The sequence below is a fragment of the Cyclopterus lumpus genome, chromosome 19 (genome assembly GCF_009769545.1).
Source record: "Cyclopterus lumpus isolate fCycLum1 chromosome 19, fCycLum1.pri, whole genome shotgun sequence".
Taxonomy (NCBI): Eukaryota; Metazoa; Chordata; class Actinopteri; order Perciformes; family Cyclopteridae; genus Cyclopterus; species Cyclopterus lumpus.
Window position 1 is genome coordinate 5,617,780 of NC_046984.1, and position 25,995 is coordinate 5,643,774.

Here is a 25,995-nt window from a genome sequence, read left to right on the forward strand (position 1 = left end):
ACTTCACGTGGAGCTGCTTGTGTTTCGTATTCTGAACGTAACAACATGCATTTCAGAACTCATCGTGCAGATGCAACGTTTCTATTGAATTGTCAAGCGATTTTGGGCGAACTTTTGAACTGTCGCACAATAAGAAATGGCTGTCCTCCACCAGTAAACAGAAAACAAGCTGAGGTTATGAACCAGAAACAAAACAAGTCGGCTTGAACTTCTAACTAACTCACCTACAAGATAAAAATGAATGGAGCAATATCTTCTGTTTGTTTCAATTGATCAAGTTTTTTATTTTTATATTTTCATTTAAGCTAGTATTGGACATGTGTAATGCCCTCTGGAGACAAAGACAAAAAAAAACAATTGTTCAGTCATGTAAGTAAAATGTTTGCCACGTCCATAATTAACCTCTTTTTCAACAAAGGCAAAAACGTCAAGCAAGCAATAAAAAAAAATAATTGCAAATTGAGCAAGTTGTATCCACTCATCCTCTCCATCCTCACTGTAAGAGCCATTTTGTTTGTCTTTTCTTTTGTTGGACCTCCCACCACTAGGGGGCGTAGGGCGGCTGTCAATTAAGATAATCAAGAGGAGCACTAAGGCCAGGTGTTGCTAGACTGGCAGGAGCGCACAGTGTTTGACCGTGTGAGACGAGACATGTCCGACAAACCAACGGTTTGATTTCATTCGTTTATTGGGAAAAGACAAATGGGTTTTGGACAGGGAATGTATTTTTGCCAAAAGACAAAAAAAAATGCATTCCCTGTCCAAAACCCAATTGTATAAAAACAAACAAAATGGCTCTTACACTCACTATACCTAAGGAGTTGGAGTAGAGGTCTATGAGCGTCTCTGCGTCGTTAATTACGTCCGTTGCGAAATTAAAAAGTTTTTGTGAATTTAAAGTCGCCCCAGTGAGCAGGTATATTCAATTCAATTCAGGTTATTTTGTATAGCTCAATATCAGAAATTACAAAATTGCCTCAGAGGGCTTTACATTCTGTACACATACGACATCGTATATGTCTCAGGCTTTTTTTGTGGAAGGTAATAATACAAAATATATTATTTTCATGGCCATAACTTATGGTTTTGTCTCGAATGCGCTGCTTTCTCTCCTCCGTCGGTCTGCCATGGTGGTATCTGGTGACTGGTCAGTAACCATTGGTTGTACACGTCTTTCCACAATGCACTGTACACTACAAAGTCCACTACGGGAGCAGTGAGTGATTTCGGACACAGTAAATATCTGTTTTCTGTTTTCTGCCTTTGCTAGCGGCATGGATGAAAACCAGAGATAGTTTTCTGAAGAGTTGCTGTGAAGCTCAAAGCGGGAGGCTCTGACTGTCCCCATCTTGGCAGTGATGACACAGCCTAACTCACGGTTAATACAAAAAAAAAAAAAAAGTCTTAAACATGTTTTGGAAGTGTAGTTTAAACCGCAGGGGTTTCTGACGGATGCAACATTGCTGCAAAGGATTATGAAAATTAATTGAAAGCCTCTCCCAAAAATACAAACACTACTGAAAAAATACTAACAGGCAAAGAAAATCATTCCAACCGCTTCCACGAGCCTGAGTCGTATGTGACTGATAAACAGAGTGAAGAACCAGCTGCTTGAAAACGTTGAAATGTGGGATTTATTTCATGCTTTAATCGAGGAGTTCAGAATCCCCTTTCCCATGATAAAAGCGATGAGGACCATCTTATCCCTGGACTCGCAGTATCTCAGGGGAGGTTGCTCAACAGGACGAGATAGATCCGAACGCAGTCGGAGAAGACACGCGGTTGTCTTATAATTGGGAACGTCTCATATTTCGGCCAACGAGCGAAGCTCATTCTCGACCATGGAAAAGAAGTTTGACACAAGAAAACACGACGTTTACTGACCGTCTTTTTATTAAACGTTCAACTGCATTTCACGGGCATCATCAGTCGTGTTGACGGGGTCTGTTCAAAGCTTTGGAGAAAGAAAAGGTCAACTGTGACTTTACTTACTTGGAATCTATGCAACCAATCACAACAGAGAAGATGGAGATGAAGAGAAGAGAAGAAATGAAAAGAAAATATCGGGGCAACATTACTTATTTTCATAAGTTGAGTTTTCCTTCTGCCTCTTCAGCTTTGCTTTGTTATTGTTGCATCTGCAGGGATCCATAAAGTGTAATGTTCCGTCACTGTGTAAATCCTACCTTATGATTTACATTTGCACTTTTGCTCCTGTGACCTGTTTGATCGGGGGGGGGGGGGGGGGGGGGGGGGGGATGAACAAAGTACAGAGAGACGCTCGGGTTTTGTTTTTTTTAAAGTTAAAACACACTGACTTCATTCTATTCTGTGGGATCGCAGAACAAATTATTCGGATGACAAACGCAGGACAAAGGCTTCCACAAGGGTTCCGTCTGTGATGTGGACGATGTGGATTCATCGCCACCGCGACATTCATTCCCGTTTTGTCAGAAGGTCCTTCAGGGAAGTGGGTTTTAGGAAGGGCAGAGGTGAAATCCAAACTCTCGGGGTAAAACCACAAGGTTTGCATTTAAAAAAAATTCAAAAAAACCTCAGATGGCAAAATGTGAAGAAAACAACCTGACTCGTTGACTTTTCTCTACCACAGGCTTCCTCCCGACGGGGGTCCGCCGAGTCGCAAATTAACGTCGATTTAGAAACAACAGCCTTTTGTCTCGGAGGGCTCTGATTCTTTTGGAGCTTTCTTTCTGTCCCCCGTCGGGCCACTTGGCTCCGCGCCTTGTTATCTTTCCACGTGTAAACCTTTCATGATGAAATTAAGCAGAGGGCATATGGCGGCTCGCCAGGCCTTCGGCTGCTGTCACTCAACCTGAACGTGATCGACGTATCGTGTGTCTCAGTATGAGTCCGTCTCTCTTTGGGTCCTCGTCTCTTTACCTTTTTTTGTGTATCTCTTTTCTTTCTCCAGTCTCACTTACTTTCCCCCCTTTTTTCCCCTCTGTCTCTCTTTCAATTCACCTAAACTCAATTACCAAATCTTTTTATTGGCTTTGCCAGCGTGAAGATCAATCTTGCTGATGATTCAGAAACTCTTTCTCGTCTTTCCCCAACACACACACACACACACACACAGGCTCAGGTTCCATCGGCTTTGTGGCTTACTGGGATTCATTCTCGATGTCCGATGAAGAAGTACGTCTGGGTCATTTCCACGCGGATGTTGGTTTTCTCCCTGGGAGCGACGCTTTATCGCTTTATCGTCGCTATCTGATATTCATATTCTTGTCATCTCTCGTGTTTTCCCAAGCCCCTTCAACCCGCCCTCATAAATAAGGATACGCTGTGGATTTAACGGGACACGGCAACAGACACCGATGGCTGAAGCCACATTTATCTCGCATGTCTTTCGTTTTGTGACTCGGTTTCACATTTTACAGCCGGGGGGGAAGAACTGAAACACGTGTCCCCTGAATACAAATATGCGCATGTTGAAGAAAAAAGCTCTTTAAAAAAAGCCTTTTTAAGAGCATCTCAACTCATGCTAAGCCTGGGAGCTGATGTCGGCACCGCCGGCGTGTGAAAATCCGACACTGCTATCAAACAAAGCTCCCCGAGGATTCTCCCATTCCCTTTGGATACAGTCGGGGTTTTCACTGAGCTTCTCGTGGCCTCTTCAATGCTCGGCGTCTGATGGCCGCTGTGCAGGAGACACTACCCTATTACTGCGGCCTCATGTTTAGGAACAGTCTCCAGATAAAACAATCCCCCCGGTGTCCTTATGAGTTATTTTCTAATCCCGCAGGGGGGGAAATATGTCACACATGTCTCCACTTTTTATCGTTGTATTCATAATATTTTATCTCCATACACAGAACGTGCACGAGTCACACATTTCAGTCTTCATAACTCGCTCTCCTCCGAGGACCGGGGACAGGCATTGAGGTTAATTGTGAAACGACACATGGAGTCCCTCCCGCCTCTCTCTCCCGCAGAACTATGAACCAGCGGTATCGAATATCTCACCGAGAGCTGTTTGGCAGAGAGTAGCAGCCTGACTTCACTTCTGAACACACGCCTGACGCGCAGAAAAAAACCCAGACTGACTGACAGGAAGCATGAAAGAAAAGAAAGTGTTGCCGTGGGCCGGGTTGGCTCCTCCGTGCCATGCGATGGGGGCGAGAGATCCGAAAAGGAAGCAGACGGAGGGAGGGGTTGCTTCGTGGTTTTGACGAACGCAGCGCTCAAACGTTTGCAATCGCATCACACGGGGTACGGCTGTGTTCAATGTCAAAGGTTCAGGGCCGGGGTCATTCGATCATTAACCCTGAGAGAGCCTGCAGCGGCGCCGTGGGTGGCGGAAGGGTGCGATTTCAGGAATAATTCAGTCGGATCCAGAAGTTAGCTCGATTCATGTCAGTGCTGGCTTACCGACAAGACTCTGTGTGTGTGTGTGTGTGTGTGTGTGTGTGTGTGTGTGTGTGTGTGTGTGTGTGTGTGTGTGAGTGTCCATGCCGTTTAGTCTGTTGCAGTAGAATTATGGGTTAATTAGTGTCAGTGAAAGTGGAGACTGCACAAATTTAACTCGACAATCAAACGATACTGCAAAGGCTGACATAACATGACTTCAGCAGTAATGTATCGGAGGCCGATTCTGTCTGGGCTTTGTCAGATATGATTGTGGTGCCGCTGATACGAGACACAGCTGCACCAAAGTTAGGTCCCCGTAGAGTAAAAAGTGAGATTTCCATGTCTTTTTTTTTTTCTTCATTTTTAAGCAGGTCTGTGTGCTTTGTGGACACTGTAAAATGATCCCAACGTTAAATCCACGGAGAACTGGACACAGCTGGTATTCAGAATGTGCGTCTTTATAAACGAGGGCTTCGTTAATGGTGTGATGTCACAACGATACAGTCACAGGTAGAAGAGGAGAGGCTGCAGTCAAGACGCGGACCAATCAGATTAGACTGGGCTTTTGTTTTTATATACCCGTGTCTGTCTGAAACACTCCAGTTTAGGGCCTGTCCCTTTCAGACCGAGGGCGAGCCAATACAGGTATATTCAGACAGACATTGTGAGAAAAATCAAATGCTTTCCAAACAATAAAGCATGTCAATATGCTCTCGTAGAAACCCCAAATAAAAAGTACGAACCCGAGAATGAGCACGATGTGTCTCCTTTAAAGAGTGCGTGCTGCTAAAATATCACTTTGAACCAGAACCAAAGAGTTGAAGAGTGCAACGCTTTCTACTGCAAACTGAATCAGGTCCAAGTCCAGACTGAGACCAGAAGGCTTTTATTGAGCTCGCCCACTCAGGCTGGAAATAATTGGTTGATGAGAGCGGCGTGGTTGAAGCAAAACAATAAAAGTTGCGGGCAAGAAAACTAAAACAATGAGCCTAAAGACACAAATATGGATCAGTGGCCCTTTACAGTTTTGTGTAATCAGTCCGACTAATTGTCGGGCTAAGCTTCCCCAGTGGCTTAATAAAAGCTCAAAACAAGTACCGTCACTACTGTTATGAGAGCATTGAACAAACACTATGTTTATACAAAAGACTTCTAAATTAAATGTACGGTAAACAATCCATATTACTATGCAAAAGAAAACTGTAAAACGGTGTAAATATAATACAGCTTATGACTTCGACCTGCTAGAAACTCGTGTTTCCAAGTATGCCGTAATAAAATACATCACTGTACAAGTTAAATGTAAATGGTAAATGTTTCCCCGCAGAGGGAACGACTTAAGGGATCTTAAATAATTAATGATGAACCAGAGTGAAACAACGGCGCAGAATTGTTTTCATTAACGATGCCGTGAGATGATTCATAGTCTACAACGCAACGCAAGGCCAGGAGTGGAGCAACAGATCACTTATACATGGTGGTTTACCATCCACAAATAACTCCAACAATAAGTAGTACATAAACCAAAAGGTAATAGCAGTAAGACAATATAATGTGGCACATTTCAGAGTGCAGGAATAATCTGACAGGGTTAAACATCTGTGTGTTGAGGACGGTGAAGACAGAACGGCCGGGTAATACAATATCACCCCCGAGAAACACCCAAAACCTCAACAAAAAACACACCCAAACTCAAAAATATGGTCAACTTTCCCATAAACAAACTTAATATAACATAAGTCGAGTTGATTTTGGTATTGAGAGCTTAATTTCCACGGAGAACAGACCTTTTCATTTCCAGCACTCCCAGCAGCATCTGACCATTCGGAGTATTAAGTTAGTTTTTCCCAGGACTGAGCTGTTCACTGGAAGAACAGAGAGTAGTCTGCAGCCGTTTGTTCATAAAAGAGGACATATGCAATGTTACGCGTCATCATGAGTCATTGCATCTTCGACTTCTTAAAGGAATAGTTTTGCCATTTTGCAGTGCTTATTCACTCAATATAGTTCATATGCGAATGCTAAATATGGAGCCCCGTCCAGTTATCTGTGCTTAGCATAAAGCAAACGGTTCGCCTGGCTCGGTCCAACGTTAACTCAATCTTCCTATCAGAACCTCGAACATTGTTTAATAAGAAAATAGTCAGACTATTCTTTTTTACTAGTCTTTTTAGGCGTGTGTATTGTTTGCTGCAACTCTATTCAGACACCGGCTGGAAGGTGACTGTCAACACAGATCTTTTTTCTTTTCTCACGGCATTGACGTTAAAGTGCAGAACGATAAACGTTAAGTCCTTTCTGTTCTCTCCCATCACTCCGCTGGTTCCTTCGGTTCCACTGGTGTCTGTGCTCTGAGCGGCCTGCTGCCTCCTTCCCTCTCTCACTCGTCAGCTCTCGAGGACGGGAAGTAATTCACTAACCCCTCTCATCACCACTCCAGTTGTTCCCGTCTCCGGGCGCTTTGGCGAGCCGTTTTGATGAATACCATGACGATTCATATGCAGCGAGCCTAGCCATACCATATTAGCCTCAATATGATGGAGTGTGTGAATATGGAGCAGAAAACCCAGGGCCCCTGACTGAGTTGAGAGCAGTATCCGCTTTAATCCCTTCAAGAAGCGAACATTCCCTCATGGATTCATGAAAAGAGCCCATTTATAGACATGAAAAAAAAAAAAAAGGCCCGTTTCAACAGACTTTAAGTGCAACGGCCAAGGAAAACAATGTGCCTGGCCAGAAAAACCCAAGTCTGTAATGCACCGACTTAATTCCATTCTCTCGCATGAAAAGGGAATAAAAACTTCAGGGCTGGATGGAAAGCTCGCTGTGTCCGAATTGTGTGCGTCTGACAGAGGCACTGACATACAAAGTATCACTCTGCACGAAAATCAACTTGAGGCTAAATCACACCACAGGCTGCCTCAGTGGGGCCGCGGCGCGTCACGCCGATATATGACAAGTGATTTATGGACAGCTCGGCCAAGAGGCCGGAAAACAACAACAACAACGAAAAAACCTGAGGGTGAAGCAGAGAGAGAGAGATAGAGAGGGGGGGGGGGGGGGGGGGGAATAAGCTGACCGGGAATGGAAGGGAAAGTATACAAAGACAGAGTGATAAAGTGAGGGGGCAGATAGATGGAGAGCGCTCGGTGGCAGTCGTCGGTCCATTTGGTCCATTAAAGTGGAGAGTAACGGCCTCCCTGACTGAGGGATGATGGGGAGAACCGGCCCTTCCTGTAGGGTATAGCTCTTGAAGTGATGTATGGTCGCGAGGACAGAGCGCGGCGCTCGATGGCCGGTTCCTGCTCCCTCGGCTCATTACAGGCATAAACACCGGGGGGGGGGGGGGCCCTTCCTGTAAGGAGATACACAGCCCGAACTATTGTTTTCCGTGGGATAACTTTGAGTCTGCTCAGTTCTGACTTTAAATGATACTGCACTTATAGAGAGTTTAAAACTGCATTGTACACAAAGCCAAAGTCAACGCTCTAATAACCGTATAGCACTCGTGCCTACTTGTGCTTTTGAGAACATGAAACTTCAAAGCTGCGCTTTAAGGGTTGAATTACTGTGTGTAATGTGCAAGGGGTCACTCATATTGACACCTGACTCAGCAGTTTTGTAGGCCAGGACGTCTATGACATTTCGATTAATTTTGCATTCTTGTGAACACAGCATCTCCAGTGGATACATGTGTAATGATCAGATAATACGAACAGGCTTTGTTTAGCAATAGTTTGGCGTTTATAGTTGTGTCTGGATTTCCGTGAGCCGGAGAACGGACACAGAAACAGCGAAAAAAGGTGCATTCGAGCCTCTATTTGTGCAAGTGGAGGTTCTAAGCTAAAGAGTTATTCTAAATATTGTTCTCCATAAACAACACCAATCACATACGCAGCGATAACACCGGGAACAATCCGGTATTGTTGTCCTAATTCACTAAAGCTGTAGCTTATGTGCTTTATTTGAGAGTGGCAGCTTTAAGCGTGCCCGCTCCACCGGCCTGACAAAACAACAGCATCGTCTGGAGGTAGTTAACCAGGAGAGGGCTGACGAAGTGGAAGCCAACAGCGAGCACAGGTCCGTGTGAAATGGACTGCGTACCTTTCCTACTGGCAAAGAAAGACGTGCGTTTAGTGGCTGGCTTTTTTTTTTTTTAAATGCAGCTGTTCCAGAAGCCTGAGATGTGAAAAATAGGTGCAATTTGAGATCGTTGTCAATTTTTCAAATAACTGACAAACACGCGGTGGATGATTGTTCTCAGACGGGAGGAGGGGGGCGGGGGGGGCCTCTGAGGAGGAATTGCCAAAACAACTTTGCTTTTGAGAAAATTGCAGCCCTGAAAACGCTGGAGGAGAGTGATGACCATTTACTAATGAAAGCCCTCCTCGAGGGAGACATTCAGGCTCATCCGTCACACAGTCACAGACTGACATGTGGTTTAGAGAGGGCCTGAGAAGGTGTGGGCCTCAGCTAGAAAGACTCCCTATGACATGTTTTCTTATGATTAGTGAGAGTAAGAGCTAAGTGGGAGTCATCTCCAACTCCTCAGTGGAAGCCTGCTGTCGGAAGGCACGGCAAACTCGTTTTTCAAAAGTGCGTGTTGGTCTGTCTGCAAGTTGTTAAGCCTTTGTGCGACTGCCTGTCTTTGGTTTTTGGAGTTCACCACCTAGTTTAAGATCTGGTTCCTTACTTTCCTTTTGTGCAAAGGCGTTTCCCCAACTCCTTATTCCTAACCATAATGAAACTAAATGTCCTCCTTAGAGGCAATCCATCTTCTGGCCGACAGCTCGGTACATCAACCACATGGATCAGACGGTTGAGACACAATGAGGACTTAGCTTTTGTTAAAGAAAGGAAGGAAAAAATAAAAAACGAAAAGAAAGTGTTTTCCTAATTGGGCCGCTTGAGGAAAAGCTTGTCAGGGCTGAAATCCATCACGCTGATTGCTGGCCTTGTCTGCGTGGAACCACATGGGGGGGGGGGGGGGGGGGGGGGGGGGGGGTTTGTTGGGGTCCTTGTGGTTTTGGATTCTGCACATGCTAGTTGGATCTCCGGAGGGAAGCCCTCGCACAGCCGAGAGCAGCTCATTACCTCGGTTAGTCATCAGCTCCACTGTCTGCAGCCGGATGATAAATGAGCCGGTCGTCATGACAGCCCCGTGGCCCAGGGTCAGGCTGACATTGACGGTGGGACGCCGACAGCAGCGAGGCCGAAAGAGATGCGACCGCACTGCTTACGGGCTTTCGGGGAATTCAAACTCCGTGGCTGCATCAGAGGTCTTCTCTGGCAGCGTGGAAATGTGTGAACAGTTGATATTGTTTCTGAAGGGATAACTTCCCATCCGTCTCAACCCTGATCATGGTTACATTTCAAAGAAGCCCTGCGTGCTTTCAGCACTTATATCGATGTTTAACACTGGTAGTTACGCCACTGGAGACATCACTTTAACACAGCCGAGCACGCTTTCTCTTTTCTTCTTTGCTTACTCCAGAATAGTTTAAGATGTAACCAGTAATTCTGTTTACTGTCATTTTCACGTGACAATCGAGAATCAATTCTGAATCAAAATGTGAGATATCCAAAATGTTTCCCCACCATGTCTCATCCATTTTGTGTTTGGATCATGAATGGGGCTCAACACCTTTTATGTTTATATTTCATTGCCAACAAACGGTCCAGCAGGGCGACAAGCATTGATGATGAAGATTGATGATCATACAATAGTGTTCTTTTGCATTTCTACACAGTTTTTGTTTTGATCTTTTATCGATGACAACTTTGGAGCTTAAACAATCTGCAGAAAATCTGTTTAAACCAAATATCCTGATATTCTGATATTCTGCAGATTGTTTAAGCTCCAAAGAAATGTAACTTATTGCAAGCAAGAAGAAATGTAACTTATGGCTAGCAAGAAGAAATGTAACTTATGGCTAGCAAGAAGAAATGTAACTTATGGCTAGCAAGAAGAAATGTAACTTATGGCTAGCAAGAAGAAATGTAACTTATGGCTAGCAAGAAGAAATGTAACTGTTTGCTAGCAAGTGGTCAACAAGTGGTTGGTGCAATGTCCGGTATTGTTGGCCAGCTAAGCCGAAACAATTAGTTTAGATCAACATAGCTGACTGTTGCCAAGCTACAAGTCAGGATTTTGGAGTTTGGACCAGTCTCTCCATTTCTAGACAGTTTCTTATAAAGGTTTGCACACAGCTAATTCTGCAATTGTTCTTTCAATGGCCATTTGAAGTGGATGTTACAACTCTACCGAGCCAAATCTGTGAAATTGGAAATACTTTTGCCATTCCAATGTCTGCTTTAGGAACCCTCATTCCTCAGCAGACACATACATGCTCTCTGTCACACACACACACACACACACACACCTGACTCCCCTGTCAGTAAGTTGCCCAGGTGCTGCATGAATGAATAAAAGTGGCCTAATTCTGATCAGATGTCACCTGTTTCAAATGTGCAGTGATTTGGAGTCATAAAATTTGCCGTGCGCAAGTTTCCCCTCTGACTCCAGCAGACATTCCCCGTTCGGCTGGCACTGCTGCGGCTACTTGCAACGCTAATGCATGAGACAGCCGGATGTCTCCCGGAGAGAGCAAGAGGGCTGTGTGTGTGTGTGTGTGTGTGTGTGTGTTTGGACCTGTCACTCTCGGTTGAGGGATGTTGACGTGAGCTCAAGTGGCATGACTGTGGCTCTCTATGAGGGAGGTATGGCACAGAATCCAGACTGGAGGGGAGTATGGTGTGTGTGTGTGTGTGTGTGTGTGTGTGTGTGCGCGTGTGTGTGTGTGTGTGGATGGCTTGGCAGACATCAGATGAGGGGATGTCATGCCCCTCAAACTCTCTCTCACACACACATACAAACACAAACATCCATATCCAACTGCAGCGAGCATGAATGGTCATTCAGCTCCAGCCAGCAGTATGAAAACAAGTCAAAGGGAGGAAGAGGAGGAGAGGGGGAGGGGGGAGGATGAAGGATGGGGTCTCGGGCCAAAAGAAACACGGTGGGCTCGTCTGTCCTCCTCCCTGTCCTGATGAGCACCCCAGGCAAATATTCTGTGAATGAGAGCATATTTTGGGGGTGCTTAAAGGTCCATTTTACCCGGCGAAGGAGGTGGAGGAGAGGTGACTCATCTCATGATGTCATACAAGATGAACATTTCTTTAATGAGTCTCAATGTGTAATAGAGGACGTATATTTTGGCCTGCTTCTTGGTCTGGTACTGCTATTACTGTACAACAGTGCTGGTTCTCAACCTTTTCAGCTTTAGTGATGGGATCCAAAAAAACTAAGTAGTAGCCCATAAATGTCTTACTAGTTTGTGTGGTCCAGAAAGCTCTTGAACAATGAAAGGAAACAACATCTGTGGCGAGGCTCGAATGGCTTAGCTTAGCATTAAGCCTGGAAACGGGTGAAACAGCTGGCTGCTCTTAGCATTTGAAATAGTCCGGCCCTTATCTCCCCTTTAACCCCAATTTTACATTTTTCATCTAATGCTCTGAAATAAAACTAAAAAAAATATTACTCAAATGTTTTGAGCTTTTTCTTTAAACGTGATGAGCTGAGATATTTACTCCGAAGCTACAAAGAAGACGAAAAGGTTTTTTGTTTTTTTTAAATGTATTCCACAGTTTTATACATAGAATAAGTTAAAATCTCTTCATGGAACATAAAGCCACAGGCTTGTTTTAATATGTGAGCTTCAACACTTAATGACTATTTCTCTAGGTTCACTCTCTCTCCACTCTATACGTTGTTTAGCAGCTATGTTGGTAACCAGGCTGATGTGTGTGGCACCACGATAATGAGGTGACTCTAAGATCATTGACAATTTATGCTCATTGGATATAACAATTCAACAAATTGTGAACCTCGTCCGCCTGACATTTCCTCTACGTCTCTCAATGCGGTGAAGCCGTTATGTGAGAGGTTCTATGAAGTCTGCTGTGGGTGTGACAAATACTCATATGGGTTTAAATTACCTTTGAAGTGGTGGCTAATGACTGTGGTGGGGCCGTTTGGGCTCAGTGGCTACAGCCGCGAAACAAGAGGAGTCAATATGGAGCTGGGGCCTTTTGGCTGAGGAAAGAGGAATACAATGACAATATTTCTGCCCGTAATTGGAACGCAACAGCGGATCCAGATGGAGGGAGAGATTTCATTCAGAGACACTTGCATCAAAGAATTCGTCGCAAATGTTTATGCAGTTATACCAAAACGCTTAGCTCACAACGGGCTGGGGTGGTGGAGGAAGCTGCAGCGACATATAATCTGCATGAATGTGATTGGACGTGACTCGTCAGCTGGTAACCACACAGCTGTTCATTGAGCTACTGATTGTGGAGCATGAACGTAACGGCTGGTGTAAGTCAGCTAGTTCATGAATGCACATCCTGTACTTTACTAAAGATTATTCAACATGATTAATTCGATTTTAATGACTAATTTCAGGCACAAAATTCTCAGCAGACCAATCCTTGATAACCAAGTTCTCATTGCCGAATAAAGAGTTGTAAATGAGGTGCTTGAAGTCCTAACACCTAAAGAATAAACTCTGTCATTACCGCCCACAACGACCCAGTGTTTTCTGATCTGACGCCAGCTTGGGGTAACGTTCGGAAACTAAAGCTATCAGGCTACGATTAGGAAAAGAGTATGGTCGTGGTAAAAGAAACCACAATGTTGCTGGCAGATTGGATGTGAACTGTGGTCTCCAACATCAAAGTCATGCCCTTTTGTGGCCCCCCCCCAACCATCTTCCCTGACCTCCCTCCAGAGAGGTTTTGAGGCGCTGTAACAAACGTCAGGCCACTTGCAGGGCCCCACATCCCGAGGGGCCGGTTGGAAATCAAGCCTCGGCCACAGTCGCCTCGGCCTCTGAAAGAGAAGAGTCATTATTCGCATGACCACAAGGTCGCTTGTTTGCGAGGAAAACACAAGCATCGGTCGTTTTAAGTGTTTGATCAAATGATTGATGCCATTGTTTGTGCTGGTGAGGACAGCCTGAAACACCATCAAAAGAAGACTCGCAGCCCCATTACAACCAATTGGGCGAGCCCACGCTGAGTGATAACACAGTTCGATAGCTCCCCGGGTGGAGACAGATGCTATCTGGCTCTTTCGTTGAAGCGGCGCAAAGTCCCAGCAGAGTCCTTTATATCCGATGTAAGACACGGCGGTGTCAAAGGGTCCCTTGTGATCCCCCCTCAGGACCAGTAGGTATTTTAATAGCTGTCTGACCCGCGGTGGCTCTCTAACCTGCTGCAATCTCTCTCACAGGGAAACTATTGTGTTGCAGGAGAAACACGGAAAGCAGAGGAGGGCCTAAAAAGATGCTGTTGACTGCTTGTTACTCAATATATCCTGAGGCTGAGATGAGCATCTTCAGTAAAGTCCAAATGGACTGTGGCATTATTATGATTTTTTTAACCCCTAGAATGACTTTATGTTGACCTCTGCAGCTTTAAAACCTCCTACGGGAGGATCTTTGGGCCTCCACCTGAGTAGGTGCTGCATATAGGTTTATTCTTCTCGTGGGAAGCTGCTTTGCTGCTCACCTCAAACGCTGCGTGTCTCTCGTTGGCTGTGCGCTCCGAGGCGTCACCATCTGACATCCAGCAGCAGAGCTCCGTGCATGCGTCCTCCCCCCGGTCTCCTCCCATTGTAGAAACAGCTGTAGACCGTGAACCGCAGAGTGCGGGTCCGACACGGATTACCTGGATACCGGCTGCAAAGCCTGGGTGGGCATCAAGCAGCGAGAGTAACAGAGAGGCAAGCGCTCCTTTTTTTTTTGTGGCTTTTCTTTTGTAATCCCTTCTAAGAACATCGACCATGGCGAGCCGGCTTCTTCACACTCTGCATGTATTACTGATTCTGGAGTCGAGCTGGGGTAAAATGGGATCTGAGGATCTTGGTGGAGCCGTGCGTCAGGGTGCCGTGGAGGTCTCAGCCGCCGTGGAGCAGCGCGTCTTTGCGCACGACGCCGCGAGCCGGGACATGGTCTCCGTTAACATGTTCAAAGTGTACGAGAAGTACAGCAAAGAGCCGCAGAGCCAGAGGGACGGGAACACCGTGAGGAGTTTCAAGGCCGTCCCGAGTGAGTGACCACAAGCCTGTTATCAAATCCACGTGACCGCTCATAATACAAGAATACAGTGTGTCAAAATAGATAGATTTATATTTAAATTGTTACTCTTTGCTTAATTAAACATCTATCAGATATGTCTCGGTTACTGGTTTTATTATGGACCAAAACATATTGATTGGGCATTTTGTTAAAAAGTCTAAATTAGCTTTTTGTTGTGCCTCTTCTAAATGGTTAATTGAAGCATGTTTATGTCACTCAGATCATAATGATTAACACGGTACCGAGTTGGTGGTCATTATTAAAAAAAACATCACAGCTTTTAAAAAATAGACAAACTGTTTATTTCCTCAAGCACTTTAGAATATGGTGAACTAGCATATTAGCCAAGGCTTATTTACAAAATAATTTGCGAATTCAAAACAGTGTTATGCTATACTGCTTATGTCATATAATCACATTCCTTGCTTCTCCACTTTTATTTTAGTCCTTTTTTTTTTTTTTTTTTTTTACAGAACTGTTTTACAAACTAAAAATACAGAAACAGGCTGAAAGTTTGCGTAAAAACCTCGAATAGTCTAATGTGAACAAAATGAGCTCTTAAAAAAAAAAAAGGGATTCTTTTTTAATAATATCATCAGTCGAGCTCCCTAAACGCAGGTGTTTCAATAACGTAGCCGCTTCCCTTTGGGCCAAACATCTTCACCCCGATGCTCCGCTGGTATCATGATTCAGTGATCCGGGGGACTTTTAAGTCTGTTAGTCCTCCGGTAGCTGCAACAGCCAGGTGTTAGACAAGAGCCTATTATCACACCCAGACACCGGCTGCACAGCGAAAAGCCTCAGAGGAGCTCTTTCGGCTATAAGCATTTCCATATGCCTGCGACAGACCTACTGGACCGATCCAATGTTTGTCTTGCAGGATGAGGTGGAAGTGTGGGAGACAAGGGTGAACTTCAAGAGCAGAGCCATCCAGGAGGAGGCTTTTGTTCGTGCGTGAGGCCGGCACTTAAGCGTGCCGTGCTTAATATTTTCCATACTGCTGCTTATATGTCAGATGTGTTGAGCAACATATTGCAGAAAACGTATTGGATGTTGTTGTTCGTGTGAGTCAAATGTGCCAGAATTATATGATAGAGAGGGGTTACAAGGCAGCAACTTGATCTTTTAAGTCGTCCTTGTTGTTCACTTCAGAGATCCTCCTTCAGGTCTGCAGCGTAGGTTTGACAAAACATCCTCAGTCAAGCCAATAGATACATTTGAAAAAGCATGGAAAGACGGGAGGAAAGTAAGGGCCGTCTTCCTCAGAAGTTTTTAAATTGAAGAGCTTGTTTTCTTCATCCGTCTTCCAATTTCTTTTTTAAATTCTCCAGGAGTCTTGCATGGCAAAGACGTGTTCCAGTTCAACCTGTCCACCGTCCAAGAATCGGAGCTCATACTCCTCGCCTCTTTTCATTTCCTCTACAAGCGGCCCCGCCACCACCAGCGACCGTGGCGTTTCCGAAGGCCTCGCCACCCGTCCGGCAGCCTCCAGCATCCCTATCCTCCCTCCCCGCAGCTCCTCTTCCAGGGATCCTCTTCCACAAACTCAGCTTTTACAACACCGCTGGGGAACATAACTCTGGCTCCTTTCAAGAAAGGCTCTTGGCAAACAAGGGATGTAACGGCCGTGTTGAATTACGCCAGGGATGTCAAACAGCTCGTGGTCACGGTGGAGTTTGAAATGGGGTCCTGGGCGACTCGGGGACAGCAGAGGAGCCCTCACGGCCAAGAGCGCCTCTCTCCAGCCAACCTGCCGTATCTCTTGCTATACGCTGACGATCGAGCCATAGATGAGCCGAACAGCGTATCCACGTCGCTCCAGAGGTACGGGCCCTTCCCCGTGGCGGAGGACGCGTCCCCCTCGGCCTCGGCCTCAAGGATCCGGAGGGAGCTTCATCTCCAGATCCAAACCAACGACATTCCAGAGGTCCAGTACAACACCTTGAAGAATCATGAGCTGTGGCAGAACACGTACTTCCCGGCGAAAGCCAAAGCAGCAGCGAAGCCAGGAAGGAAGCAGGGTCCGCAGAGCAGCGCGGGCCTGGGGAAGCCCCAGGTGCTGAGCTTCGATGAGAGGACGATGAAAAAGGCCAGGAGGAGACAGTGGAGCGAGCCCAGGGTTTGCTCCAGGCGCTACCTCCGGGTGGACTTCGCCGACATCGGCTGGAGCGAGTGGGTGTTGGCGCCAAAGTCCTTTGACGCCTACTACTGCGCAGGGGCCTGCGGATTCCCCATCCCTAAGGTTACTGGGTTCCTCTTCATTTTTATTCAAATAATAGAAAATTAGAATCTTTTCAGGCATCCTATTGGTTTATTTGTGCCTTTTTTTTCTTTTCTTTTTTCCTGTTATAATAGTAAGTTCTATCCACGTTAATTCCCTTTTCCTCCCACTCATTTGCTCAGGTGGTGCGTCCTTCCAATCACGCCACCATCCAGAGCATCGTCAGAGCGGTGGGCATCGTCCCCGGCGTCCCCGAGCCGTGCTGCGTTCCAGAAAAGATGAGTCCCCTCAGCGTCCTTTTCCTCGATACAAACAGGAATATGGCGCTAAAGGTTTACCCCGGCATGTCTGTGGATACCTGTGCCTGTCGGTAGGGCCGGGCAGCCGCACCATGACGTCCGATCGATGAAGATAAAAAGGTTGAGAGGAGGACGTACGTGTAGAGCATATATCAGGAGGGCATTTCCACATCGAAGAGGACCCCAGCGATGAGGAGGGACTCGTGAGTCTCAGTGTGAGAACTCTGCTGTGAAGCTCGGACTAGCGACGTTGACGAAATAGTTTCCATAGATGTGTTTCTCTCCACCCGGGCCGCCGTTATTTCTTTTTCTCCCTTCATCCAAAAGCAAGTTTAAAGAAGTGCACTTAATACAAACCTGTATATGTAATAATGTATAATGTATTGACCGTCTGGATGTTGAAGTTAAGTAAAAAAAAAAAATTTAAAATACTTTTATAAAGTGATCTTCCCGGCTTTGATAATAGACGAGATAAGACTTCATCTTCTTTGGTCTCGGCCTGGTTTTGGAAATGCTTCCAACTCGACTGAGCTCAACGTCTGGCTTTCAAAAGCTTCTGAAACCTTCGGACCTCCGCCTCCTCTGCTGCTTGCTCCATGTCGCTATAGGAGTGAACGGACATTTGGACACACTGATGAACTGCTCACTGACTCCCAGACTCAGGACGGCAGCACATTTACATCCCACCAAATGAAACAACCCTCGTCATGTAAATACTGTAGTTACTAATGCTAACTAAATGGTACTTATTCTGAAGTGATGCCACATTGTTGCCATTTGAACACCTCCCATATATTAGCAAGGAACGTTGTCCGTGCATGAGAGGTAATATCTTCTTTGAACTGTATTTCAATAGCCATTTGTTTAATCTTGGATGTCATGAGTGTGTTTGGACACCTACTGAGATGTAATGTGTTGCAGAGAGGGAGGGAGAGCGGTGCGTGGCTGCCACCTGCTGGGCATTTGTGGGAATGTTGAAGAGACGAAACCCTTTAAAGGAGAACGTTTTAGTACGTCCTGTGGCTACTCGGTATTTCCCTTTGATACATAAATACTGTTTTATCAAAGATGATACGTAGCCTACGGTTTGTAATGATAGTAGATGTCCATAGTAAGTAAAAAGGGATAAATGTATCCGACCGTATAACTGTATGGCTCATATTTGAATAGTGTGATGTGGGCTTTGACATATCGTAGACATAATAATGTATGCGTGGGAAGGAAATAAACTGAATTGTACATACGGTCAAAGACACTTGCTGAGGTTTTATAAAAAGTATATAAATCACAGACTTTGTGTACATTGGACATATACCTATCTACCATACATACACATTATATACAGACACACACGCATTCATATACATATATAGATTTAAAATAACAGGTATTGGGTCTGTGAAAGTGGTGTGATCGTGTTGATTTATTCTTTCTATTGTTTATTTGTTATTCTTTAATGTCCTGTGGCTCTAACTGTGTTGAAAGGGTGATAATAGTTGAAGCTGCACTTCTTTGTTTTGGTTTTACGGTCCACACTTTTACTCTTTTGGTTCACGCTCCCTGCTCTCATCAGACAGCTGTTTTCACTTCAACAGTAGAATTTTGCTAAATCCACATATTTTTCACAGGCGTTAGAAGAAGATCAAAACCAGAGCTGGAGGGAGAGTGAATATTGAACATGGCTTTGTCAGATTGTCTGCTGGATGTGGATATAGACAACTATTTGCTACCAGTTTGACAAATGTATTTTACAGTTTGTTCCCGAGAAGCCCCAAAAAATGAATGCTGCTCGGAAGAGCTGTTCAAAATAAAATAGTTAATTGGAGAGTTTAAATGTCACATGATGTTCTAACCGTTGTTTCAAAGCGTCGTTCACCCTGATAAAGAAATTCTGAATTTCTTGACTTGGAAACAGAAACATCTGTGCTGAATGTTGGCACCAGACATTAGCCATCGCAAGCCTCATCAATATCAGCCATTAAAGACCATAGTCTATATGCCAAACCCAAGTATAATTTAAAGTACAGTTTTCTAATGCATATTTTTCGACACAGTAATTTGGCCAAGAGTAAAATGACCAAAGTTTCACAACACGTAGTTCTCGGTCCAGTTTTCCCTGCGGTGTTTGTTTTCCTCCTGCATGCCGACATTATTAGCTGTGTCCGTGCCAGTAGGTCTTGGACCTCTTAAACGCTTGAATGGGCCATAGTGAAAGCAATTTTAAGAAACCCAGCATGAACCAAGTACTGAGTGACTGCATTGGTGAAAGACAGAAATTCCAAGAAAGGCCGGACTCAGGCCAACGTCCCCCGACACATTGGCTTGTGGTTCCGGTTGAACCCCCCCCCCCCCCACACACACACACACACACACACACACAAGAACAAGGGGCATGTCTTTATTTCATTTGCAAGTGGTGTGAAATAATCTCTGAGTCAGAACATTTTCCCGTGTGTTCTTCCTAACGGCCGGTTGTTCTTTGAAGAACCGACAGATCCATAGAGAAATATGCTCATCAACCGCGAGAGATGTAGTCCGCTGAGCACAAATGGCACGAAAACAAACGGTGACTTTCTTTAGGTGCTTTTAAATTGCCAAGCATCATATGTGGCCTCTCAATTATAGTGGAAAAACTAGTGTACAGTTGAATTCCAGTGTCCATAATGTGTGATTTTAGGTATATAATTATTAATTAACAGTTGTAACTGCTCCTTGTCACTCACTGGTTTACAAGATTAATTAATTTGCACATTCTCATAGCTATTTGTGTCAGTCAAATATAGTAGGCTATATATATAGGGATCAAAGTCATCAGACATCTTGCTATCTGGAACATGTGCGTGACCTGCAGTGGCTGGATATAAGTTAAACGACACTAACACTAGTGTTTTGTTTCCACTGGCCTCAACACTGTCACCCTCGAGCTGGGAAAAGGCATTTTATGGAAATGTCTGCTTGTCAGTAACCTCACAGTATCCAGTGCCTCCCTCATTATCGCTGTCAAGTGTTTACAGTGTCTTCATTAGCAGCCAGCCCTCTAGTGATAACAAAGCTTAAAAGAAGGCATCAATGGCAGTGATAAGCTTGGCCAAGCTACTATTTTGGTTGACACAATTCCCCCTGTTTACTCTGGGAGCATGGGAGCGGACATCAGGACTGTAGTCCTTGCATTGGGGATCTCCATTTTACAACCTTGCCGACGCAAAGTCTGTTTTTAGGCCGGGCAGAAGGTAAAGTTTGTGCCAGCTCAGGGGCTTAGAGAGGATCTACTTTCAAAATGCAGAGCTCCAGATCCTTCCTGTTCCAGGTTTGTTTGGGTCTGGTGGTTTCTATTGGCCCCTCCACCTGTAAACCTCTCAATAATGACATCCAGAGTGAGGACCCCGAGGGACTCTACTCCCAGCTGTCAGAGGAGGACCTTCTGGAGAAGGACGACGCCGACTCCAGGATGGAGAAGCTCCTGGGAACAATGAAGAAGGGCTTTCTGAGGAAACTCAACCTGTCGGATGTTCCTCAGGAAAACAGCAAGATCTGCCCTCCTCAATTCATGATGGAGCTCTACAACAAGTACGCCTCGGACAGCTCAGCAAACCCTCAGTCTGATGTCATTCGAAGCTTCACAGTCCAAGGTACATGAAGAGTTTAACTTGTCAAAGTATGATATGAAAGTCAATATGGGAGTCCTAAAAGTCTGTTTTCCCTTAGAGTTCAATATTTGTAAATCTCTGTCCAATATACATTGGACAGAGATTGTATATTTGTGTTTTCTAATTGCTATAGTTTCTCTGCATTTTTTTTTTACTAGTAATATTGTGGGGGGGCTGCACGGTGGTGTAGTGGCTAGCACTGTCGCCTCACAGCAAGAGGGCCGCGGGTTCAATTCCCGGTCGGAGCGGTCCTTCTGTGTGGAGTTTGCATGTTCTCCCCGTGGCAGCGTGGGTTCTCTCCGGGCTCTCCGGCTTCCTCCCACAGTCCAAAGACATGCTGCAGGTTAATTGATCTCTAAATTGCCCATAGGTGTGAATGTGAGAGTGAATGGTTGTATGTCCCTTCATGTGCCCTCGATGGACTGGCGGCCTGTCCAGGGTGTCCCCTGCCTTCGCCCTATGTCAGCTGGGATAGGCTCCAGCGCCCCTGCGACCCTAATGAGGATAAGCGGTATTGAAAATGGATGGATGGATAGTAATATTGTTTAATTAGGGATTTTTTGTGGGGATTTTACAGTATTTAAAACTCTAAACCAATGGTCCCCAATGAAAGGAATGAATGTCTACTTGCAAACCATAATAACTGTGCTCAAAAGTGAAAAAAAAGTGTGAAGCATAATTAAGCCTTTTCAGGTTCCTCAAGTTCCTAAGTATTTCTGTGGGGGCCCACAATCCTGGCACCACTGCTCCAAAGTGTTTCAGCACATGTTTTTCATAGCAAAATTAGATTACATTAATATATTGTGCCTGAATAGCTACATTATTGCTTTAAAATTGCACTCTTAACTTCAGCATGTCAGAGCCCTGTAGCATACAAACATTGATAAAAACCTGTGTTAGTGTTGGTTGTCACCCAACACCCAAATTCAGATCTGTCAACATTAAAAATGTAGGATTCCATTGCGTGATTAAATTTGTATTTCACTCTGAAATCAGAAACTATCAAGCTAGGCTAACTAAAAGAAAGTGAAAGCTAATTAGCTTAGATTGCTAAATGTAGCACAAATTCAATTTATTTCAACACTTCTGAGTCATTGGCAGCTCCTGCACTCAGTGTAGTGTTCGTCCTGCTTTATAGAAAGCACTATCCTATCTTTTATTTGTGATTGTGAAAACTCAACAAATATTTCTGTGACCTAAGTCTTTTGTACGTTACTCTCTTAGACTGTAAGTTGTCGTTGTGACATAAACCATTGGTTTGGCGACTGTGGTTTTGAAGCCTTGAGTTAGACGTTTTGGCCATCGTCATGTTTGATTTTTGCTACCAGTGAATGGAAGTGGCCATATTTGCAACAGAGGAGTGACATATATACGGCTCTGGTAAAGGTAGCAACCTGTCAATCACAAGGTAGCACCGCTCCTAAAGCCTACTCTGCTTTATGGTCTATTGGGAACATCATTTACTAAATGAACATCATGCTGTATTGAAGAAGACTTGGAACTAAAGATTGAGACCATAAACTCATGTTTACAATGTTTACTGAGGGAATAAATCAAGAGAGAAGTAGAGTCCTTTTCTCATATACTTCTATACAGTCAGACCTTTTTGCGACCAGAGGATTCGCCTTCTGATGGCTAGTAGAAAGAAGGCAACTTTAAGGCACTTTGCATTGGCTTTACTTTTTCAGAGCTGCCACCTGGACCTGGAGTCCAGACAGTGTCACGTCATAACATACAATGTTTAAATCACAGATGGGGCAAACTGCACAAAGTAATTGCTAATCGTTGCAACTGCAGTAACATCAACATGCTTTTTACGTACACTAGCCAAAACAAACCCCAATGATACATATCCAACTGATTTATTTTTACACAGGTATCACACGTCCTTTAAATATTCTGGAAAGTTCCTTATACAGCTTTATCCTTGATTCGACACTTACGGAACATCTTGGTGGGTCATGTGACAGGTCATGTGATTTTGTGTTGCCATAACAACATTTCCAAGATGTCTGCTCCCGGTTGTGAGAGATCTGACACGAGTAGCTCAATTTAAAAAGCTTGCTAAAGGTAATATTCACCCATTTAAGAATTAATAAAACAATTCAGATAAATATCGTTGTGACAGATACGTCACATCGGGACTTTAACCTAAAAAGTTCACAAAAAAACTCATGTGACATATATGCACAATAAGTAACATAATTATGATCTGCTCAGTTAATTTGGCTGATTCAATGATATTTAGCTAATATATTGTATATTAGTCAATTCAAAGCATATTAAAACCATGCTATATTCATTAAATTATTAATACAAAAAGTTTACCAGTAAAGCCCAATGTGACATACCTGTAACATTTCAGATATTTGACACTATTTTGAAAACAATGTCAGAAATGTGTTCAATGTGGTCTATTTAATCTCTTTTATATCCCCCATAATTTTCCTTGAAGGACAAATGGGTTCTTATGGGTTCATATCGTCTGACAGGCAGCAGCTGTGTCATATAAACCGCTCTAACCTCTTGGTTTCTATCCAACAGATATCCCTCTCTCTGTGACAAATGGAACAAAGTCAAAGCACAGGCTGCAGTTCAACGTCAGCCTCCCCAACCATGAAAAGATCACTACTGCTGAACTGCAGCTCTTCTTCTTCCCAGAAGCCAGATCAAGGGTCCACTCCCACATATCCAAGGCCACCATCAAAGTCTACCAAGTAGATTACAATGATTTCACATCCACCACCCAACTGCTGGTTGGCAAAGAGGTGACAGGCTTGGAGAGCACGTGGGAGACATTTGATGTGACCACAGCTATTCAGAGCTGGACCAAGTCTGGCCACGGAGCAACTGTTTTTGATGTCGTGGTGGATAGGAAGAATTGTGGGGCCTCTAAAGGCGGAGAAGAAGGCGCAGGCTGTTTGAATATGAGCGTGTCTGTTGGAGATAATACTTCAGCGGCTTTAATAGTCTTCTCAGATGAACTGGGTAGCAGGAGGAGGGAAACAAAGAAGGAATTAAAAGAAATGATCCTTCACGAAGAAGAAACCATCTTACACTCCGGCGCCGACTGGAACAAAGGAGATCAGCTTTCAAACGAGATCCCGGACGTTCAACATCCACGGAGACCGAAAAGAAAGGCAGAGGGAGAATACTGCCAGCGGACTTCTCTCAAGGTCAACTTTAGGGACATCGGCTGGAACAGCTGGATCGTGGCACCTCCAGAATATGACGCCTTTGAATGCCGAGGCCTGTGTTACCACCCGCTGACGGACGAATCGACCCCTTCAAAACACGCCCTCATCCAGACGCTAATGAACATCAGGAACCCCAAGAAGGCCAACATGGCGTGCTGCGTCCCCATCAAACTGGACCCCATCACAGTCATGTATCTGGAGAATGGACGCATCACTATAAGATACCTTTATGAGGAGATGAAGGTGGCAGAGTGTGGTTGCAGGTAGTCAGAGAGAATTGGTCTGCTCTGGTGGTAGGTAGGTGATCATAATGGTTCAAATGCTGCATTTCATTCAAGTTAGTCTGATCTTCATGCCCTCCATAGGCCCAGTAGAGGAAAAGTACCCCAGGTCTAAAAAGAAGATGAGATAGAACTTTATATATCCCAATGTTGCAGCAGTTGCAGTACAACAAAGAAAAGAGTGCATAAAACATGGATGCATCCTACCTATCTATTTTCTTGATATAGATAGTAGTAGATTAAAAAAAAGTATATTCCTCCCCATGCAACAGTATATGTTACAGGTATGATGTTTGACATGTTGATATGGTGTTGGCAAGTACAGCTGAAGTATTTAGTTATTGCAGGTAGATTTTCCATAAATCAAAAGACATTTTGACCTGATGATGGCGCTAGATGCAAAGTCATGGCATCCTAATAATTTAAATGCATCCTCCTGGTATCAAAGTGTGTAGCAAATTTCATAGCAATCCATCAAATAGCTGTCGAAATTCTGAACAAAAAACAAAAGTCAACCTGGTGGCACAAAAGGAAAAGTAGGAGATCGCCAAAAGTCATAAGAGCTCATCCTCTGTGTAGCATTATGTCTCAAAATATGATGGCAATCCGTTGTTGATTGGAGGACCGACATTGCCCTTAGAGCCAAGTCGCTAGCATTGCTAGCAATATTAAAAAAGGCATGCAATTCTTACATTAAACATACTGTATGTACCTTTTTACACTGTAGTTATGAAACAATGCTATGTAGCATTACAGTTTATTCTATTCTTTCAAATATATTGCTAATAAAAAGTCTTAAACTAAAAAATAGTGATATGTCTTGAATGATGGAACCATCAACAAGTCAGTTACAGCTTGTTGCATGCGCTGCTATGAATTATAATAGAACCCGTGGCCTTAGCTAAAATCATGTTGTTGTTTTTCTGTTTAGTTTTTTACATTTTACATGTCAACACCACCAAGCAGGAAACAAAAAGGAGACCGATATCTTTGCATTGTGTATTTAATACTGGATATATGTACATAAAAAAGCTTGCCCCGTACACTGTCTTGGTCTAATACGTTTAAAAAAAACAAATAATTGTAATTGTATGAAGTAAATATTGTTAAACAGGGCAAACAGTATGTAAAAAGTGAACCCAAAATATATAGTAACATTTTTATCTAAAAAAACAAAAGCACGTGAGTTTTTTTAATCTTATTAGACCACTATGGATCACAATCACAACAACTATAAAATGATTTAATTCATTAATTAATTGACCTGTTAATCATAGTTTTAGTGTAAATCTGTACATTATCATTGGAAATGTAATTTGTTTATATTAATATATATATTCTGTCCAATTCCTCCAACCATACATACATTGCTGAGTGGAGAGTTTTTATTGTACTGTATGTCTCATGATGTCTCCATTTGTTTCTGAGGCTTTCCTACCTTGAAATTAATAAAGATCTTGTCACAAAAGGACATCTTATTTTAGTTTCTCAGCTCATCCTGAATTAACTGCATTTAATAACTTTGTTTTGCATGACTGAAAAACTTTTTCCAACCAATACAATCATCATAGACTAGTGAGACCAAATGCAACTGCCTTTCTTGCCTAAAGTCAACACTAATCACCTTGTATCGGCAACTTCAAAACTAATAATACTTTCACCACACGGCACAAATAACTATGAATAACATAACGCAACAATTGCATCGGAAGACTGAGTTGATTGGGAGCTCTTTTTTTCAAACACAAACTTTCCTGGGATGTTTTTCACCAGTAAATAGTTGCAGTAGCAGTTGGGATTACTGAGTTCCTGCATTAAATCATAGCTGCTGCCATTG

General features: G+C 43.9%; 2 protein-coding genes across 2 annotated transcripts; both read left to right on the forward strand.

The window, feature by feature from the left end:
• The first annotated feature begins 14,047 nt into the window (after positions 1 to 14,047).
• On the forward strand, positions 14,048 to 18,380 carry gdf10b (growth differentiation factor 10b). The gene is made up of 3 exons (XM_034558889.1): positions 14,048 to 14,483; positions 15,845 to 16,755; positions 16,917 to 18,380. The coding sequence occupies exons 1-3, from the start codon at positions 14,219 to 14,221 to the stop codon at positions 17,106 to 17,108; spliced, it is 1,368 nt and encodes a 455-aa protein (XP_034414780.1). The 5' UTR covers positions 14,048 to 14,218; the 3' UTR covers positions 17,109 to 18,380.
• A 1,930-nt stretch (positions 18,381 to 20,310) lies between these two features.
• On the forward strand, positions 20,311 to 24,144 carry gdf2 (growth differentiation factor 2). Its single transcript, XM_034558890.1, has 2 exons — positions 20,311 to 20,662; positions 23,225 to 24,144. The coding sequence occupies exons 1-2, from the start codon at positions 20,311 to 20,313 to the stop codon at positions 24,142 to 24,144; spliced, it is 1,272 nt and encodes a 423-aa protein (XP_034414781.1).
• Positions 24,145 to 25,995: the final 1,851 nt, after the last annotated feature.